General features: G+C 45.8%; 1 protein-coding gene across 1 annotated transcript in view; it reads right to left on the reverse strand.

Moving 5' to 3' along the window:
* Positions 1–3,267: 3,267 nt before the first annotated feature.
* Zbtb2 (zinc finger and BTB domain containing 2) overlaps positions 3,268–21,031 on the reverse strand; it is a 25,111-nt gene continuing 7,347 nt past the window's right edge. Inside the window, exons 2-3 of the mRNA XM_028764353.1 lie at positions 10,869–11,053; positions 3,268–6,133 (exon numbers count right to left, since the gene is read on the reverse strand). Coding sequence (XP_028620186.1) covers positions 4,762–6,133; positions 10,869–11,041 — 1,545 coding nt within the window. The 5' untranslated portion in view covers positions 11,042–11,053 and the 3' untranslated portion in view covers positions 3,268–4,761. The remainder of the gene's footprint in view (positions 6,134–10,868; positions 11,054–21,031) is intronic.

Genomic DNA, 21,031 nt, shown 5'->3' on the forward strand with positions numbered 1-21,031 from the left:
CTGTCTCTCTTTTTCTCTCTTTCTCTCTCTCTCACACACACACACCCCAATGGAATGTAAAGATAGAATGTACTAATATATCACAGTATTTTCTTGTTACAAAAGTTAGAAAAACACCAGAAGCATTGCGTGGAGGAGGGCACAGTTAGCTCTTTGAGTAGTTTGATAGTTTTGGAATAATAGCTTTGACCTTCCTTATGATTATTTGGCATGCTTCATTTTCAGACATGTTCCTCTAAGAGGTTAAGCCTTCTCTGTAGCACCTGAATTTTTTTCTTCCTTATTCTGATGTTTTGTTTTTCTTTTTTGGTTTGTTTGTTTTTCACCAGGAGCCCCGTGTGGGTAGGAGACTGCTGAACTTGCAGGGCCCACTGATCAATTTCCCCACTGTTACTCAGGGCTTTGGCTCTCTTAGCCACTGGCTGTCTGGCTGTCTGGTTGTCTGGCTGTCACCAGACCTTTGTCTGTTGTGGGTACCTCTGTATAACTGAAAAGAGAAGCGGTTTTAATCCATTCTTTTACATATTTATAGAAAAATGGTAAAGGATGAAGGCTTGGGAAGCCTTCCATTCCAGCGATGCTGAGAAGACCTGAACTTTGGGCAGAGCCTCTGACGCTATGCTTTGATTTTTAGACCAGGCTTGCTGTGCATACCAGGCTCCAAGAGTCACAGTTCTGCACACCTGGGGAGTGCTGGCATTAATGTCATGTGCTACCACACCTGGCTCTCATGCTAGTTCATCCTCTACCTGCTCCCCCGCCCCTACCCCACTCCCCAGACTCTTGTGAAGGGTAACCAGGCTGCTTCTTGGAAAATTTAGGGCATCTGTTACTCTGCTTTCTCTCTTCTTCCCCTTACCCCATCTCCCTCTCCTTAAGCAATGTCTGTTTGCCCCAGGCTAACCCTGAACTCACTCTGCAGCCCAGGGACTGTTGGAACACCTAATGATCCTCCTACCCCATCCTCCAAGGTGTCTGGCTTTTGTTTGTTTCTGTTTCCTGATGGTTTTACTAGTAGTTCTGCCTGGCCTGTAACTCATGGTAATCTTCCTGTCTCTTCTTTCCAAGTGCTGGCATCTTAGGCATGTGCCACTATCCCCACCTCTTGGACTACATCCTTATTAAGTGCTCAAAGATTATAAACACATCTAGACTGAGAACAGAAAGTTTTGAACAAGCCCCAGAGTCTTCAAACTCCTACATTTCTGCAAACCTTAAATAAAAGAAGAAAGGACAGTTATTCTACAGCAAAGATGCCCAGGATCCCTGTGCTGCTCATAGGATGGTTGCCAGCATCAGCATCAGCACCATCTGGGAACTCCTGAGCAATGACTGGGCTCCAGGCTGAGGTGTCATTCAGCCAGTAGGACATTTGTCCAGCATTTGGGTTCTATCTCTAGCACCACTGTAAACCAGGTGTGATGGCACATGCCTGAAATTCCAGGACTCAGCAGGGGTAGGCTGGAGGAATCTGGAGTTCAAGGCCATCCTGAGCTACTTAAGGAGTTTGAGGCCAGGCTTGCTTCAGTGAGATATCCCCCCTACCTCCACCACCAACAACAAAAGAAACAACAAAAGAAATGTAAGGATTCCACCTTGCATAGAGTGACCCAAATCCTTTCAGGAGCAGGGCCAACAATCTTTCTGCTCAAGCTTTCCAGAGAGTTGTGAGGCACAGAAAGTTGAGGGCCTTTGTGGTAATGTAAGGCTTTAAAATATCTCAAAGGAACCCTGACACGAAAAACAAAAACAAACAAACAAACAAAAAAACAAAAAACAAAAAAACCCTCGAAGGGCAGGGCATGGTAGAGCTAGCTGCAAGCCTTTAATCCCAGTACTTGGGAGCCAGAGGCAAGACAATCTCTGTGAATTCAAGGCCAGCCTGGTCTACATAGTGAGTTCCAGCATAGCCAAGGCTATGTAGAAAAACCCGTCTCAAAAATAGATAGATAGATAGATAGATAGATAGATAGATAAAGTAAGTTTGGAAGAGAATTGCTTTAATTGCATGGTAAGTAGGTTAACAATTTAAACAATCTTTAGGAATGAACTTTATAAGGAGAGAGAATATTACCACATTGGAGCCCTGACTGGGCCATGAGGTGGGACAGCATTAAAAGGAACAGTTCAGGGGATGGAAAGATGGCTCAGAGGTTAAGGGCACTGGTTGGCCTTCCAGAGGTCCTAAGTTCGATTCCCGGCAACCACTTGGTGGCTCACAACCATCTATAATGTGATTCTGGCACGCGGGTGTACATGCAGATGCAACATTCATATACATTAAATAAATAAATTTTAAATAGGGACCATCCATTATATCAGAAACAACACGAACAAGCCCTTTAAGGGAAGGGAAGGATCTAATGTGAAACCCAGATGCTTCATTAAGAGAGCTTAAAGAGTAAGAGAGCTGTCACAGGCAGGGTGACGCGGGAGAGGGCTTGAAGAGGATCCTTTTAGAGCAGTTCTCAACCTGTGGGCCGACCCCTTTGACAAACCCGTGTCTCCAAAAACATTTACATCATGACTCGCCCCGGTAGTACAATTACAGTTATGAAGTAGCAATGAAAATAATTTTATGGTTGGGGGGGGGGGTCACCACAACAAGACTATTGAAAGGTTGCAGCATTAGGAAGGTTGAGGACCCCTGCTTTAGAGAAATGCCCCGGAACAAAGAAAAGTATCTGTCTTTCATCTTCACGGGAGTGTAGTACGAAGTTGGACATCAAGCAATTTAGTTTAGCATAGCCTATGGTGGCAAGGAGCATGGGGGAGCCATGGGGAGATAAATAAAAAGGTGTAAATAATCCATGGGTAACTAAAAAGATGTAAACACTCCACAGCACAGCACAGCACAGCTTTTTAACTCACAATACTTCCCAGTGTGTACTTACATAAGCATCTGAATATAAAAAGGATGAAACAGACCCTTAATGTTTAATAATCTAGGTCCATATTATGCCTTGTGTTATTGTTTGGCAGCACCTGGTGTCTTTGTAAAGACAGTTGTTCTGATAGCATCTACATTCCTGTCAGTCTGTTCTAATGTCTTCTGGAACCTGGAGTTCCAGACACTTACAATTTCATGACCCAGTGCCATATATAAGCCCCCTCTTTATCCTCGTGGACAACAGCACTGTCTAGGGAAACTGCCCAACGTCTACCTGACAGGTATCTATTCAGCTAGAATGACTCTTGATGCAGGGCTTCCATATTCCTGTGTTCTTTAGGAGAGAAGAAAAAAAAAAAAGATCACAAGATCACATGCCCATTTAATTAAATGTTTATTCAATGAAAGGATGTATAAAAACTTACAAATCTGAGAACTCAACTATACATATAAGAGGATGGTGGGATATTCAGTTTCTAACATACACGTACAGTATAGCTATGCACTACCGTCACCCTGCCCCTTAGTCCTCACTTCTGGCTCCTGTTGCATCCTGTGAGACCATTTGCTTACTGACCCAAGGGACCAATAATGGACAACTTTTCATGCTGTTAGGCCAGTGGGGAAAACTTCCAGGTGTTAACAAAAACTGGAGGATTTACAATTAAATCAATTATGTTTTTTTCCTCCAAAAAGAAATTATAGTTTTCATTTTGTGTCCTGATTTGTTATTTTTGATGCTTCAGTAGATGTCACCAGTGAACTATGGGCATTGCATTTTTTTTTTTTTTTTAATTTTTGGACAAGGTCTCTCTGTAGCCCAGGCTGGCCTCAAACTCCTAGTCCTCCTGCTCCCACCGCCCTGGCGCCCTCTCCTAGTGCTGGGGTAATAGGTGGGCGCCACAGTGCCAGGCAGCATCAACTTTCAACCCTCACCGAAGTTACACTTTCGGCTTACAACTTGCCTTGGGTTGTGGGTATTTCTATAGTCCTTTCCCTGCGGCGTGCACAACTGATTTTACAGGCAGTTGGCTAGCTGGGATACAAGCTCACCGCGGGGCATTGCTGTTTAGAAAGACATTCTACAGAATCGCGTTTTCAAATCTGATTTTAAACCAAGCGTGTCAGGAACCGAAACACAGCATCTTCTTGTTCATCTTGGAAAGAGGCCAGCCGTTGGGTAAGGCGTGCACACCAACTCCCCTGCCTGTAGCAAGTATCCATCCATATACGTTCGCTCCATACAAATTCATAGCCCGCCAGGTTTTATCCAAAAATGAAGATTGCCATCACATTATTACTCTTTTGCATTTGTTAAAGTCGTTCTCTTAACTCTTAACTAGTGATTTTCCTTAACTGGACATAATCTCAAAGGATACATTCTGAAATCAGACACTTAGAGGACAAATATTAAAAACATTCTCTCGGGTTTAAAGTTTTCCCACACCTTCTAGATTTGCATAGCAGAGCCCAGCTTTATCTCTAAGAAGCATGCTGTATTTTCTGACTTTGTTTCTTTGAGAAGGAAGACTTATTACCCAGGGACAGTCATAATTTTAGCTTACCAAATTATATTCTAGTTGTTTTATTATATACTCTTAATTAATTCCAAGTAGGTTTTTAAAAAATAATCTAAAACTTCTCAAAACCTATTTCTTTATAAGTACTACTGACCATCATCCTTCCGATATCCCCTGAATTAAAGTAAATATAGTCCAGGTTTATAATGCACAAAGCCTTACAGAGACAGGGCTGGGAGAAGGGGACAGGAAAGAGGTGGGGCCCATTTGTATCATGCCATGGAGAAACTGTCCCAGATACGGGAGAAGATTCTTTGTAAAAATGACAGTTTTTAAAAAGACAAGTAACATTCAGTCTAGTAACACAGTTTCCTGTTCCTTTTTGATGGACGCTAACACGGGGTGGTCAGGTTCAGTTACTTCTGAGTCCCCACTGCCCAGAAGGACTGACCGCCCCTCGTCCAGGGCAAACACGTCTGAGTTCTGGTTCTGGCAGGAGTGTTTGACCACCTCATTGGGTGTGGAGAACGTCTTGTCACACAGGTTGCACTTGTAGGGCTTGTTGGCCTGCACCAGCATATTGTCCATCTGGCTGCCTTCCTCGAACGTGCAGAGCTCCAGCGTCTGCTTGTCCACCATGGTATAGGTGTCGATGCTCTGGTTGAGACACACGTGGCGAGCTGCCTGGTTGGCCCTGCAGAAGCTCTTGTCACAGGTGCTGCACTTGAAGGGTTTGCCCGTGTGAATGTACATGTGCTCACGCCAGTGGCTTTTCTGGATGAACTTGCGGCCGCAGATCGTGCACTCGTACTTGCGTCTCTTCACTTCTCTCTCTTGGTCGGCCTGCTCCAGGTTGTCGATGTCTGCAATGTCTGAGGGCGGTGGTGTCTCTGACTGTTGCTGCCCATCAATGATGGGTGAGTCAGAGATGTGCTGCAGCTCACTGTCGCTGATCATCCCCGTCTCTGGGACTTCCAGAGCATCCTTGCCCAGGTCGGCTGCATTGCTGCAGAGCGACAGGGGCCCGCGGCCTTCCCCTGGAGGGCCCGCAGTGAAGGGCACCCCGGTGTGGATCTGCAGGTGCTCCCGCAGGCTGCTGCGCAGCGTGAAGCGACGGCCACACAGGTGGCAGGCATAGTACTTGGGGAAGCTTCCGTTCCTCTTCATGATGCTTGGCTTCACGTGGGCGATCGTAAGGGATGATGGCTGCTCGTCTGAGGAAGAGGCCTCCAGGTTGGTCTCCTCCCCAGGAGGAGGGGGAGGAACGGGTGTGGAGACAAGTTCCGGTGACAGCGAGGTCTGCAGGGGGTCGGCAGGAGCCATATTTGTCCGATTCACCTGAGCCAGGTTTGAAGTCAGCTGGGACAGCTGCGAGGTCTCAGGCGCAGGCTCCTGGTTCATCCTAGATGCCTGGGGCCTAGGCTCCCGCCCGAGTTTCTCAGGCCCCAAATTCATCTTGGTGGCTTGTCTCAGCTGGTGGTCTGCAATTTGAATGCCATACAAGGATGAGGCCAGCGGGAAGACTTGCTCAGGGTGGGAAAAGGTGCCTTGGCTGGCAAGGCTGGCTTCCTGGATGAGGGGGTATGCGTGCAGGAATTTGATCCCTTGCTCCAAGCGCACAGGGTCGATGAGCTGTGGGGCCATCTTCCCGGTGTACATCAGGTGGAGCAGATAGCTGAATATGTCAGGCTGGATGTCAGTGGGCTTCAGGCGGACACATTCACTGAAAGAAAGTAGAGAACCATGAGGAAACACCAGCCTCAACTTAACTGGAAACAAAGCCAGAAGAACAGCTTAGTCACAGACCCAATTCAGAGCTCAGCAGAACAAGTAAAGTAAGTAAAAGAATTTAATCTGATTAGAAAGCTTTAAAGCTGTAAATTGACACAGGAGGGTTTGGTAGCACGACACTGCACACGAGCAGGACCTCTCTGAGTTAGGAGACCTTGCCAGCCACCTTCCCAGTGTTGCAAGGTGGCACTGGAAAGCAGCATGGGGCCTCACCAAGCATCCTGCAGTGGGCTTTACAACCTTTCTAGTAACTGCCTTTAATCCTTCAGCGGTGGTGAGGCGCACAGTACACGGCTCGCCGCCGGTGAGTGGGAGGGCTAGGCCGACTTAATTCCACAGCCACAAGGAGGGTCTCCAGAGCAGCTGCATCTGATCAGCATCATCTGCTGACTGACCTGTAACGCACTGCAGCACGGTGGCTCCGAGGGAGGCTGGCTACCTTTTAGACATGATGTCACTTCAGAATCAGCATCACCAAAGGATGCTTCCTTCAGAGCTTAGAGTGAAGGAAGAAGTGGGGACCCTCCTCAGACCATCACTACTGAGAGAACTTCTAACATCTCCAGAGGCCAAGGAGACACACATCTCTGAAGGGCAGGAGGCATACAGGATCATCCATGAAGTGTATATATTCTATGCATTTCAGAAACAGTTCCCTTGAATGCCCTTAGAATTTATAATACTTTTCATTATATAACTTCTTGGTAGCCAGGCGGTGGTGGCACATGCCTTTAATCCCAGCACTTGGGAGGCAGAGGCAGGCGGATTTCTGAGTTCGAGGCCAGCCTGGTCTACAGAGTGAGTTCCAGGACAGCCAGGACTACACAGAGAAACCCTGTCTCGAAAAACCAAAAAAAAAAAAAACCCAAAAAAACTTCTTGGCATTAAAGGTATTTTTGGCAGGTTTAGCAATTACGTCCATCGTTTAGTTCAATTATCTCTCACCATGCTAAAATATTAACAGCATACCCCCATCTTCTACATTTAACATTTTACTTTAGTAAAATAAAAATAGCATGAGGTAGGCATGATATGTAATCTAAGCACACAGAGGGATGAGGCAGGAGAACTGTCTGAACTTCAAGGCCAGCCTAGCTACAGTGCAAGACAAAGGAAAAGAAAAAGGAGAAAAAGAAAAAAGGCTAACGTGATTTTAAGACTGACTTCTAGACTTCTGAAGGACACATACATCACTGGACGGACGGGCATCAAGCTGTACATTCATGAAGACTTAAGACTCCACGCACTTACCTACAAAGTACTAGAGTCAGGCATAAAACCCAGCACCAACACCAGTGTGGAGGGTATGGGAAATGCAAGGCTAAGCCTGTTTCATAAATAAATAAATAGCCGGGCAGTGGTGGCACACGCCTTTGATCCCAGCACTTGGGAGGCAGAGGCAGGTGGATTTCTGAGTTCGAGGCCAGCCAGGTCTACAGAGTGAGTACTATCTAGGACAGCCAGGACTACACAGAGAAACCCTGTCTCGAACAACCAAATAAATAAATAAATAAATAAATAAATAAATAAATAAATGATAAATAAATGTCAAAGATTGCTAGTTCATATCTTTATTTAGTCTTTTATCTTTCACTCTGTCTGAGACAAGGTTTTCCAGTATAGATCCAGCTGGCCTGGCATTCACAGAGATCCACCTCTTGCTGGATCAGTGGGAACAGTGTTGGAACGAAAGGTGTGTGGCACCACTGGCATCATCAGGCAGAGGCCCAGGAGCTCAGAGACCTAGGCCCCCAGAGATGTGTGTTTCTGCAGGAGATGGAGGCTTCCTTCCAGCATTTGTGGTCCTACCCGGCTGAGCCTCTTCCACAGGGCTTCGCAGTTGCTCTCTGTGGTTGGATGGCCCATTCTGTTGACTGCTTGGAAGTTGGTACTGACAGTAAGCCTCTACAAATTTTATTTTAAGCCTCTAAAATTTTAAACAAGTATGTATAGTTCCTGATGATGCAAGGACAGAACTGGGAAGCCAACACTACAGATACTTCAGCCAGGCCTCTAAGGGGTGAGTGCTGGGCTCCTGAGCTTGGTAGCACTGGTAGAGTACTACGGGCAGGAAGCTGGGAGTCCCTAGGATAGCCCAGCAAGCACATGTGCACACACATATACATAGTTTCTTCTGTGCCATTTCAGAAATCCTATGCTCCTTTTCCTGCGTTGGTTGGACTGCTCTTTCTTCCTATCCACTCAAGATGATAGGACCCAACTCACACTTCTCTACAATATGGACAAGCAGTCCCACCTAAGCCCCGAGGTGCACACATCTGCCAGGTGGGAGAAGGGCAAAGGGAGTGTTAGCACAGCTGAAAACAGTAATTCCACATCAGTTTCTCCTTCACTAGAATTTTAGAATGAGAGTTATAAATAATGCCAAACTCTTTTTTTTTTTTTTTTAAATGGAGACAGGGTCTCAATATGTAGACCAGGCCAGTCTTGAACTCACAGTGATCCACCTGCCCTGCCGCTGCCTCTGGAGTGCTAGATTAAAGAAAGGCACGGGCCACCACACTCAGCAGGTTATTCCTACCATCAAGACTCCCCACCCCCACTCCCCAGTGTTTAGTTTACAGAGAAAAGATAGAGACACCTAGTGGTGACTGGAGGACAGGACACTTCCCCTTTGCCTAGAGGTCAATCAGGAGCCTCTGCCTGGAGGCAGGAAGAGCTGCTGCTGAAAAGCCTGCTGCCCTCTGCTCTGTTGGTGACAGTGAAGCTGAATTCTGCACACACATGTGTACAAAGATGGCCACCAGGTGGGTGTTCTCAGATACAAAGACACATCCCTTTGTTAAGAAGTTCACTGTCCTATACTTAAAATAAGGGCATAATTAAAAACCCATTACATTGTCTTTTACATTTCCAAAATAAAGACATTTCATTTTCAAGATCAATTGGTTCACTATGTTGAGATTAGTTACTGCAGATAGCATCTTTAGCATAGCGATGTTAAAGGATGGTGAGTGTATATATGAATTTGTTTTGAGATAGGGTCTTGGCTAGTCTGGACCGGACAACTTTCCTGCCTCAGCCTCCTATTCACAGGAATACATGCTCAGAGAAATCATTCCCAGTGCTCTAAGACGACAACTCACTGCTAAGGCCCCTGCTCCTGGCCTTCCTGCTCCTACAGATGTTTACCAAGTGGCTATTCGATACCCAGGCCGCCCTCAGTGGGGCAGTAGTAGACCTGTAAACCTCGCTGCTTACCACTTCGAGTAGGGAAGAAGGAGGGTCTACCAGTGAGCGGAGGGATGAGTGCACAGAGCGCAATTTAGAGAGAACGCAGAGCTCCTGAAGAGGCACAATGGTCATCCCTGATGCTTTCGTCCACTTGACTAAGATGAGGGCAAGGATAAGGAAAGTCGGGGAGTGGGCAGTGGGCAGTGGGTAGCGCTCCACTGTGGGAGGCAGTGGACAAAGGCTCACCTCACCCCAAGTAGTCTTTAGGGATGCTAATCTGACAGTGACAGGGGCAGTGAATGGTTACAGAATGGGAGTGAGCAAGCAAGGCCAGGACAATGGGACACGGGTTGAAGAGCTATGGCCTTGGATTGATGAGATAGGATCTGAAGAAGATCTAAAGCCTGGGTTACTTGAAGATGAAAACGGGCAAGCTAGGAGTCTTTTTGGAGAGAGCCTTTAGTTCAGTTTTATTCATACCCAATGAGAAAAACATAGTGAGGGCAGTCAGGGCGGGCTTCTGTAGCTAGAAAGATGGAGCCCAGAGCTGAAACTAGCAAGCTTCCACCAACTAAGGAAAGGGAGAAGATTGGCCCACACAGACAATGTACAAAGAGAGCAGGGGCTCAGGAGGCCCCAGGCCTGTGCCCCGTGAAGAACAAAGGACACCTAGTCACAGTGAGGGCTGAGGAGAGCAGCAGGATGGCCTGCAGGAGGGCAGTTTTCTGGTGGAGAGGTGTCCTTTGGAACATGACTGCAGTAGACAGAGGAACGCACAGCACAGAGGACAGGAAGTGTGGGATGAGCGGAGCCGTCAGAGGCGCAGGTGCCCTTTAAAGAAGGTTCAGGGGACTAGAAAGCTGGGCCATATTCCAGGCCAGCCATGTCAAGGGCGGTCTTCACCGGACTAGACCAGTAGACCGTTGGGGTTGGGGTGAGAGGTGAGGATGGTGAAGAGCAGAGTAAGATGGAAGATGGGAGGATGGGGATAAGGGAAAGGGGAGATTATTTTCCCTACAATATTTAGAAGAAATCAAAAGAAAAAATCAGCAAAGAAATTTTGCATTAGAAAAGAGGGAAGGGGAAAGCTGTGTCCTCCAGCTCCTCATTTGAAACTAAGTATTCAAAGGGGAGTCGGGATTGGGCCTGGAGGAGCAGGAGGGCTTACTGACAGGACCCACTGAGGTCTCCTGGCTGTCACAGCCAATCAGGGGTGAGACTCAGGTAGGAAGGCAGTTTGTAGGGCGAGGGGATGCATGGGGCCTGGTTAGGTAGGTGATTCTCAAGCGCTAATCAAAGTATTAGTAACCAAGAAAGGCAGTGGACTGTGGGGTAACAAGGGAGTGGGGTGGGTGCCTAGATCCTGGGAGAGGCAGAGAGACCCATGGTCGGATTGAAGGCAGAGAGTGGAAAGAGGGGCCCAGCGTCAGGAGGTCTACAGCCCTTAGATTATTATGAACCACTTTAGTTACCTGGTCTGATGGACAAACAACATCTTAAAGTAATTGGAGAATGAAGCGAGAACTGATTTGTGTGCCTTGAAGTACACATCGCCGATTGCAACCGTGCAGTCACACAGGAAACCAAACTCTCGCTGAGCGTTTAACTGCTGCAGTAGAATAAGTCCATGGTTGGTCAAATCCATTTTTTAAAAAATCTGCAAAGTAAACAATTTTATTTTTAAGAAAGGTGTTCCACAAATAAGAATGTGTCCTAACGTTACAGTAATGTTCACAACTAACATGTCACCAAGGCTAACTAACATGTCAGGCCCCGTTAAACATGGAAGATACATCAATTCATTTCATTTGCTCAACAGACTCCGGAACAGGGCCTGCTAGGACCTATTTTCAAATGATGTCATCTAGGGCAATTCAGGAGGAGTAACCTGCTGAAGCTGGAAATAAACCCAGGCGGTGTACCTCCAAGTGTCAATCCTTTAAGGATCCCCAGTGCAAACCCTAATGATTCAGAGAATCTGCCCAGTCTTTCTCCAAGACTCCTCCACTCCAGGCAGCACTCCCCCCCCCCCCCCAGCCCCAAAGGCTTGCATAGCCATTAGCAATGGAGCTGGCCTCCCTTTTGTGGAGGAGGAAATGGATTTTGAGAGCTGCCCCAGGGCTTCTGGGAAGGCAAAGGACTCCGAATTTAAATTTGAATGCGCCTACTTCAGATTCTGGCTTTACATTACTCAGTCACCCTACTGAAGTCCTGGGGACCCATCTGTTTACTGAAGCTGCCGGAACCTAGATGGCTCTTTTTCCATCAGCATACCAGGAAAGCCCACTGCGGGGATCAGCATCCCTTTCCCCAAGAGCAAGGCTCTGAAGTGTGTGGTCCCCTCCAGCAGCACCCAGAGTGTCAGGGAGAAAACAAGATAGAAAGAGAAGGAGCAAACCTTTAATGTACAGAACCCAAGGAATTTATACAGAAGCCTCCATAACTAAAATGAATCTGGTAAGGTGTAAAATGCATAAAAAAACAAAACTCCCAAAGCCTAATTGTAATTTCATACACTAGCATTGAACATGAAAATGAGAAACACCACCACCAAATCCAAATAACGGAATACACAGGTAAACGTACCAAGATGTGTACCAGGTCTCTGTGGAAAAATACAAAGTGCTAAATCTCAAGTCTTCGATAAGATTTCTTTATGAAGACAGACAAGATTGTTAGAAAACATGTGGAGAAGCAACAAAGGAAGCAAGGTGTCTTCAGATAAGAACCAATGTGGGGGGGGGAGATCCGCCCCTCCACTCAACCCAAGATGTGGCAGCAGCACAGAGCTCCAGGAAGAGATGCACTGTTACTTCAACAGAACCTGGAGATGGGGCTGGCCCACAGAAGGATGCAAGATGAATGTTTGACAAGGGCAGCAGCATAACCCCCACAGACAGTGCCGGGCCAGCTGAACCTCCAAAGGCAAGAAAGAAAAGACCCTTGAGTGAGTCTCAAACTTTCAAACAAACACACTAAAAATGATTCATGGCCTTATGCATTAGGCACACAATGAAAGGACTTTAGAAAAAAAGATCTTGTGGACCTCCAGAAGGAGGAAGTGGTAAGTCAGATTTGGCTCCGAGAAGTGTTCTCCTACGGATGGACAGGTAGCTCAGGACTAGGAGAAAACATCTGGAACTTTGAAACTCCTCAGAAGATAGTAAAGAAAAACCCCTGAAACTCAATATACAAAACAAACTGGGAAGCATGATGGAGTTTAAGAGGTCACCAAAAGGAAAGAAGTGTTAAGAGGCCAGACAGTGCTCAGTGCTGCCAGCCCCCAAGGAAACAAAAACAGCATCAGTCAGCATGGTCTGCTGTGGAGGACACAGAGGAACTGGCTCATGCTGCTGCTGGGAGTGTGAGATGGCACAGACGGTCTGGGGACGACATACGGCTCCATGGCTACTCTGATACAATTATTCCAAGAAACGAAAATGTCCTTTTACACACAACTGTACATTGATGTCTGTCATGATTTTCCCAGAAACCACCTAGCTGTCCTTCAGTTGCTGGCTAGTTAGGCTGTGGAATGAACCACTTAGTCATTGGAAGAGATGAACCACAGCTGGCCTTGGTACCCAACACACTAATCCAAGCATTCCGAAGGCTGAGGACTGGGAGTATGCGGCCAGCCTGCGCTACCTGAGACTCTGTTTCCAGAACCAAACCAAACCAAACCAAACCAAACCAAACCAAGCCAAACCAAACCAAACCAAACCAAACCAACTATTGCAGACAAAAGCTAGAAGAGTGAATTATGCTCACTGAAAAACAGCAGAGCACAAAACTCACTCTTTGATAGAATAGCCACGGAATTTAGAGAATAGAATGGAGAACAGGCTTGCAGTTGTGAGGGGAAGCAGGTGGGTATTGCTACAAAGGGAACAAAGGTATCTGTGGTGATAGAGATGCCTCACAGATGTCAAGTGTCAATGTCAGTATTTTAGCGGGCATATGGTACAGCCTGGTCCATACAGTGTCTCCTAACTGAAAGTGAAGGACATGAAAAACCAGCAACAGCAGTGTGACATTAGCATTAGCTGTGTTGTGTAGCTGTGTGCTAGATCTGAGGTGCTGCATGCCAGGGCTTCACTGCAGCGGTGGTTGGGATTTATTGCAGGAGTGCTTTGTGTAGCAAAGGTAAGGGCTAAAGCGCCTCAGCTCAGATGTGTGGCCACTCCATGCTATAAACTGCAGCGCTGGCTTTTACAGAAACGTGCAGTTTAATCAGGAAACATGATTTAGTGTTTCCTGCTATACTGCCTCAGCATCTAAGTAACAGGTTACTATATTTCTAGCTTGTCAGTACACTCTAGAATGCAAGATTGTAAAAAACGAAACAAAACCAAAACACTCTGCTGCTTGAGTGGCTAAGTTTCATTTAAGACTAAACAAAACAGAAAAACAAAACCACAAGTTTACCCTGAGATTATGACAAGGTTTCCTATGAGTTCTGAAATGGCCCTAAGTAGACTTCTGCCATTTCCCTTTCACTACGCACTTGGGTGAAGTGGCCCTCACAGTACTGACGATTATAAAGTCAAAATACTGACGGACTCAGAAAAACATCAAAGCTGCACCTCCTCCACTAGGACCAAAGGCTAGAGCAGCCCTTTCTCCTTGCCTGTGATGGCGGCCATTGTACTATTATCACCCCCATACACTAGCATTTATGTCCCACTAATGAGGCATTTGAGGTATGGCTAGTCACACCTTAAATCAAGGAAATGGCGAGAGAAGTTAGGCAGCTTGCTCAGACCACAAACCAGAACGGTTAAGAAGTAGGATCAACCAGGTTCCTTGGTTTTTTGAGAAAAACTCTTAATGTATGGCTCAAGTTAGCCTTGAAATTATGTTCCTCTTGCCTTAGTTTCTTAAGCATTGGCATTGCTATTTGGTTTAAATTAAGAGATACTATTTTTAAAAGATAATTTTAAATATGTATACTTGTTATAGAAGATTGTAATAGTAAAATATTATGGACATACAACCCGCATTTGTCCCCTGCACATATATTAGCACACTCATATTCTCTCTCTCTCCCTCTCGTAGTTCCAGGAAGAAACCTAGGACTTGGCCCATGCTAGTAGGTGAGTACTCTACTACTGAACCACACCACCCCAGATCTACAGTACTACTTTTTGAGGAATCCTACCTAATATTTGCTAAATTTTCTTCCTGTGTTACGAACGATATTTAATGACATGATGCATATATTAACTCTCTATTTCTGTTTACTCTAGTGTATCTTCATGAACTTTTTCCATTTTATTCCTGTAAAAAATGTAGACCAAGTTGGCCTTGAACTGACAGAGCTTTCCAGCTGCATGCCTCTGCTTCTCAAGAGTTGAATTTAAAGGTATGAGCCCCCGTGCCTTCTATTTTCTTCTGATTTTATTGTGTGTGTGTGTGTGTGTTGTGTGTGCATGACACAGCACTGTGTGCAGGGAATAGCTTTGGAGAATCAGTTCTCTCCATGTGGGGTTTGGGGAATTCAACTCAGGTCGCCTGGCTTGGTAGCAAGTATCTTTGCCCACTGAGCCATCTTGTGCCTCTTAGGTCACGCACGGCGTTAGGAAGGTTGAGAACCATAGCACTAGATGGGAAATGATCTTTCTTTTCTTTCTTTATTGAGATACGGTCTAGTGTAGCCTAGAATAGCCTTGAGTTCTGGATTCTCCAGTCCCTATTTCTTTTTTCTTTTTTCTTTTTTTTTTTTTTGGTGTTTTTCGAGACAGGGTTTCTCTGTATAGCCCTGGCTGTCCTGGAACTCACTCTGTAGACCAGGCTGGCCTCGAACTCAGAAATCCACCTGCCTCTTCCAGTCCCTATTTCTTAAGCGCTCGAATTGTAGGTGTGGACCACCATGCCTGGCTATGAAAAGCAAAATAAATTATATACTTTCAAGACATTAAATATCTACTTAATTTGTAAGTTTGATTTATTTCTCAGAAACAGGTTCTTACGTAGCCCACACAACTCTTGAAGCTGTGATTTTCTTACCTGGCACATGCCAGTCACATAAGGTATGAGACTGTCAGCTTGGTGATCTTTACAAAGTGTCTAGCTTATTCTAAAATCCAAGCATTATCAAAAATTCTGTCTGATACACCTGTTACCCCCACATTTGAGATGCTGAGTCAGGAACGTTTTGTAATCAAGAACCAATCAGACAGAGAACCATCTGTCTCTTATCTAAAGATACTGCTCAGTGAGACAAGACGTTCATTCAGAAAGTTCTGGATGAGTTGCTGAGGAATGGAAGAGTCTTTTCCGAAGTCTTGTCTTGGGTGCTGGGGTCATTATGGGCTCTTGAGGGAACACAGGGCTCCTGCCATGGCCCTTATTCTACAAGCTCCACTCGGGGCTCCCTCATTTCTAGCCACTAAAGTGAGAAGGGCTGTGGACGTAGAGCTTAGGGCCTTTGCTCACGCTGCTTTCAGAGAAGCTGTTCACTGACAAGAGTACTCAATTCATACGAGTGTGCTCACACAACAGGCCCTGACTCAAGTTCTGCCAGTTCTGAGCCCTCCTGACGCTTGTTGAGAGCAGAGTCTCCCACCGCTAGGTGCCTAGGAGGTTGTCTAGCATGGTGTTTACCATTTGCTAAAACTAAAACTCTAACTAGGTGTTCAGAAAAGGAAGAGTGTTCAGCTCTAGCCATGGTTCCTTCAGCTCTGACCTAGCCTGGTGAATTAGGAGAAAAGTATAGTTTTAAAAATATAAAAAATTCCCATCAAATTTAATGTGTACTGTAGTTTGGAAGCTTTTCTCAATTTAAAAATGTCAGGTGATATTTCCCTACACATTAAGTTGTGGCCAATGCTTTAGAGTTTACTAAGAGCCCAGCAGGATGATAGGTGGCCAGGCAAGATGCCAGTGGATAAGGCTGCAAACTGGGGTGTGGTAAAGGGCTTCAGCTCTTATCTTTGCAACAATGGGAAGGGGTCACAGTGGGAAAGACCAAGGGAGTCCTTCCAGGCTCTGGACAAGAGAGGGACTGAAGGTAGGGACCCAGAGGGGGGCGGGGGAAAGGGAGGGAAGAAAGGAGGGAGGGGAGAACAGATTAGAAAGACATCTGGAAGATTCAAGTCTGCATCACTGCCTAGGGAGGAGGGTGGAGACATCAAAGCGCTCCGAGGCTTTTTACTGGAATAGCTGGGTAGGTCTTAGGTGGGAGATAAGGCTGAAATCTTAGTTTGGTAAGAAAGAACACGTTGCATTTGCAAGGGTTCTCTAGGATGAGACGGACAGGATGTAGCGCTCTGGCCAGCCTGGTCTGGGGCTAGAAGTCTGGTGATTGATGCCTGAGGGTCTTCAGAGAAGCCAGACTGCTGTTAAGCTGGAACCCTCAAATGACAGGCTCCTTGTCAGTGTGGAGTCATGGCACTGTATGGGAGTGGTTCAAAGGGGTCAAGAGTGAGTCAGGACTGAAGCTTGTTGCCTTCTGGGTGTATGGTTTTTACCAATGCTAATCACAAAGCCAGCAATGAGACTGCACACTTTAGACCTATATAGAGACTCCTCAAGCAGCCCTGGGTTAGCACTCAGTTGGCAGAGTTCTTGCCTAGAATGCACAAAGCTTTGGGTTTGATCCCCTTACAAACCTCGTAGGTAGTACATGCCTGTAATTCCAGCACTAGGGAGGTAAAGGAGGCCGGCATTCTCCAATAGAGCTTGAGGCCCCACAACAAAAAACCAAAACCCCCAGCCACTTAACACAACAAAATAGAACTTAAAAACAAACAAAGAAAAGCTGTTTCAAAGAAGTGCCGTGGGCCTGCAGAGCTGTCTCAGTGCTTTTTTTTTTTTTTTTAAGATTTATTTATTTATTTTATTATGAGTACACTGTAGCTGTCTTCGGACACACCAGAAGAGGGCATCCAATCTCACTATGGATGGTTGTGAGCCACCATGTGGTTGCTGGGATTTGAACTCAGGACCTCTGGAAGAGCAGTCAGTGCTCTTAACCGCTGAGCCATCTCTCCAGCCCCTGTCTCAGTGCTTTAAGAGCACTGTAGCACTAGGAGAGGAATTGGGTATGGCTCTCGTGGCAGCTCAAAGCCATTGGACTACAGTTCTTGGGGATTTAATGCCTCTTTCTGGGCTCTGCAGGCATGGCATGTATGTGGTACTCATGAATGTATGTAGGTACATACATGTACATGGTAAAATAAAAAAGGAATGCGTCTTTCCTAAATTAGAATAGTGAATGGTAAGGAACTGAAGATAAAGAGCATCTCCTTCCTCCTTCCCTCCCTCTGTCCCTCCCTCCATCCCTCTGTCCCTCCCTCCCTCCCTTCCTTCTGAGTCAGGGTCTCTGTGGAGCACTTGCTGGTCCCAAATGTTTTGTGTTGACCAGGTTGCTCTCTAACTCAGAGATCTACCGTCTCCCCCTCCTCCTCGGTGGGTGCTGGAATTAGAGGTGTGCACATCACATTTGGTGGAGAGAGCATTTCTTAAGGTATACATACAATGTCTCCTTTATGTACTTTGTTTGTGTACGGTGTTTTCTTCTTAAGTGAAACCACAGATCATGTCAAAAGTAAAACTACATTTTCCAGAGCCAGTTACAGTGATTGTTTAGAATACTTAATGGTTTAGTTTTTATCTTCACCCTCTCTCCTACTTCGACACACTGAAGTCAAGTGCTCTCAGAGTCCCCAGGCAACAAAGGCTTTGGAGGGACACATGAGCAGAGTGTATAATCGTGGTCTATTTGCCAACCTAAGTTCCTCCTTCAGTTTCAGTGTAGAAACTGAGGAACAGAATTGGAACTTGGGAATAGATGATTCCCTTTTGGAAGATAATAGCTCTTAGAACACACTAACACCACTTAGACTTAGTTTCAAGGGCACTAAAAGGGTCCTCTGAAACACTTGATTTTATTTACACCAAGAATAATGAACACTGAAACACACAGTACATCAGGAGCTGAAGAAGCACCATTCTGAATAAGATGGGCTCTGTCAAGTAGTTTAGGCCACTTACCAGGAGAAAAACTGTCTTTTCAATTAGTACTAATAAAAGGTAATGTGGGAGAGTGGGTGGGGCATGAACTAATCCCCAGTGACGCTGGGCATCTCAATTTCAATATATTTTAGAACTTCAGATCAGAGGTAGGAAATACATCTTTTTTCCTTTACCAACTACTTTTCCATAATAATTACAGAAGGAAAGGCATGAACAATGTAGTAGCACTTATTGGACCACTGGAAAATGCTGCATTTCAGAGAAGTCAAGCAGTAAGACAGTAGTGACAATTCTAAAAGCTACGCAGCAGTCAACTGAAACAAAGCCAACAAAGGATTACATTAGCAGAAGTGACAACGGAACCTCCCTTTTTACATCACCGCCAGGGCTGGCTCAGGTTAAAGTGCTGGTGTGTGGGGTCCAACTCGGACTCCTGTCCTTTAACTGTAATGAGTCTCTAAAGACTAACAGGCTCCATGACATTTTCACAGCGATATCACCCATCACCGTGCGCTAATGTGTGCTTCCTTACCGCCTTCATCCTTCCTCCCCTTTGATGGTTCTTATCACCTTAAAGAGCTCGCCTTCTGCTTTTAAATCACAAGCCCTGTGTGTGTGCAAAATGCCTGTCGGCCTGCGAGTCTCTGTGAAGGTTGGGAGGTCAGATGCCGGTGCCGGTCTCTCTAGGGAAGGGACTTGGCTTATCAGACTTGGCAGCATGCGCCCTCTACCTGCTGAGCCAGGAACTTTTACTCATGCTTTGTTTCTTTATATCATTATGCAGTGGTCATTTGGAAAATATTGGCTCAACGAATTATGAGAGTTCCCCAATGCTAACACACTGGAAAAATAAAAGCAGTATCATTTGTGAAAATTGTTTCAACCATATGGAAGCCTGACAGACCCCTGGGATTCACAAAAACTCGAGATATTTATACATACATTTTGGGGACTGAGAAATCAAAATAACCAGCCCAGCATACTCACTTATTTCAACATTATTTTGAGATGATTCTACGCTTTCCTTGGTACAGGGCCTATAATGTGTATATAATTTAAAGGAACAGGACATAAAAATTCTTGCTTTGTTTTTGCCTTTTTGAGACAGGGTCTTTCTACATAGCTTTCCTGAAACTCACTGCTATTATGTAACCCTTAAACTCACAAGAGACTCCTCTGCCTCTGGCTCCTGAGTGCTGGGATTAAATGTGTGCACCACCACACTTGTCAAAAGTTTTGTAAATATAAATAGTTTGTAAGTACTTAGCCAGATATAATAAAGTGTTTCACAAATTCTTAACTTTGTACAATAAACATCTTTTCTGTTATTTCTGGGAAAGGTCTTGCTAGTTATCCCAGGCTGGCCTTGAACTTGCAATACACCAATCTTCTCGTTCCAGCCTCCCAAGTGCTGGGGTTACAGATACATGACACCATGTCTGCCTTTAGTTTTCTCTTCTCTTCTCTTCTCTTCTCTTCTCTTCTCTTCTCTTCTCTTCTCTTCTCTTCTCTTCTCTTCTCTTCTCTTCTCTTCTTTTGAGACAGGGCTTCTCTGTGTATTCCTGGCTATCCTGAAACTAACTCTGTAGACCAGGCTGGCCTTGAACTCAGAAATCAGCCTACCTCTGCCTCCCAAGTGCTGGGATTAAAGGCGTGCGCCACCACTGCCCGGCTGTTTTCTTGAAGAGTCACAAGTACATCCCTCACGCACATGGTCTAGGGTTTGTGTTTGAATGTAAACACCAGCATCTAACTGGGCCAACCAGCAAAGAATAATCTTGCATGTCAACCTGGGCTGCTGTTTCTTAGTGAGGGTCCTGAGACTGATACTTGCTCTCCTGTTCCCCATACCCTTTTTCTCTCTCTCCCCCTCGCCTTCCTCCCCAATTTTTTGTCTCTCTCCTTCCCCCTTTCTCTGGGGTCTCATGTAGACCTCCAATTCTCTGTATTAATGATGGCAGACTTGAAATACTGACTCTCATGCCTCCAATTTGGGAGTGTTGGGATTTCAGGCATGTGCCACCCTGCCTGGCCACATCTTTATGACCGCCTTACCACTGAAAGATACGGAGTCTCATTTAGTATCGGTCTGAAGTCCCCTGATAGGGTCTCAGTGTTGTGTTAAGAGACCCATGGAGTGTCTATACGGAGAGGGGAGTGATGGGTGCTGTTTAGCCACAAGCCAGCAGTTAGTTCTTCAGGTTCCCTTTCCTATCACATCCTGCACCATAAGTCTCCAGGGAAAAGGCATTGGGGGTAGGGATGAAAGACCTTGGGACACTAACATGGAAGAGTCCCCCACTCTCAGGCGGATCCCAAGCTATTTCCTTCACTGCATTGAATTCTCAGGCAGGAGAGCACCCCCCCCCCACCTCCACAGGTGGGGCGCAAGCCAGTAGGTACTTCAGATCATGGATGACAAGACACAGCTCCTGAGGAGGTGTTGAGTTAAAGTGTTTTGTAGAGTTGTCTTAGTCCCTGTTCTATTGCTGTGAAGAGACACCATGACCAAGGCAACTCTTAGAAAGCATTTAATCGTGGGTTTGCTTATTGTTTCAGAGGGTTAGTCCATATCATTAAGGCAGGCAGACTCGTACTAGAGGAGCAGAGAGCTACATCCGGACCTGAGGCAGAGAGAGCCCTGGCACGGGGGGGG

This window comes from Grammomys surdaster, unplaced genomic scaffold (genome assembly GCF_004785775.1).
Source record: "Grammomys surdaster isolate TR1022 unplaced genomic scaffold, NIH_TR_1.0 143, whole genome shotgun sequence".
NCBI lineage: Eukaryota > Metazoa > Chordata > Mammalia > Rodentia > Muridae > Grammomys > Grammomys surdaster.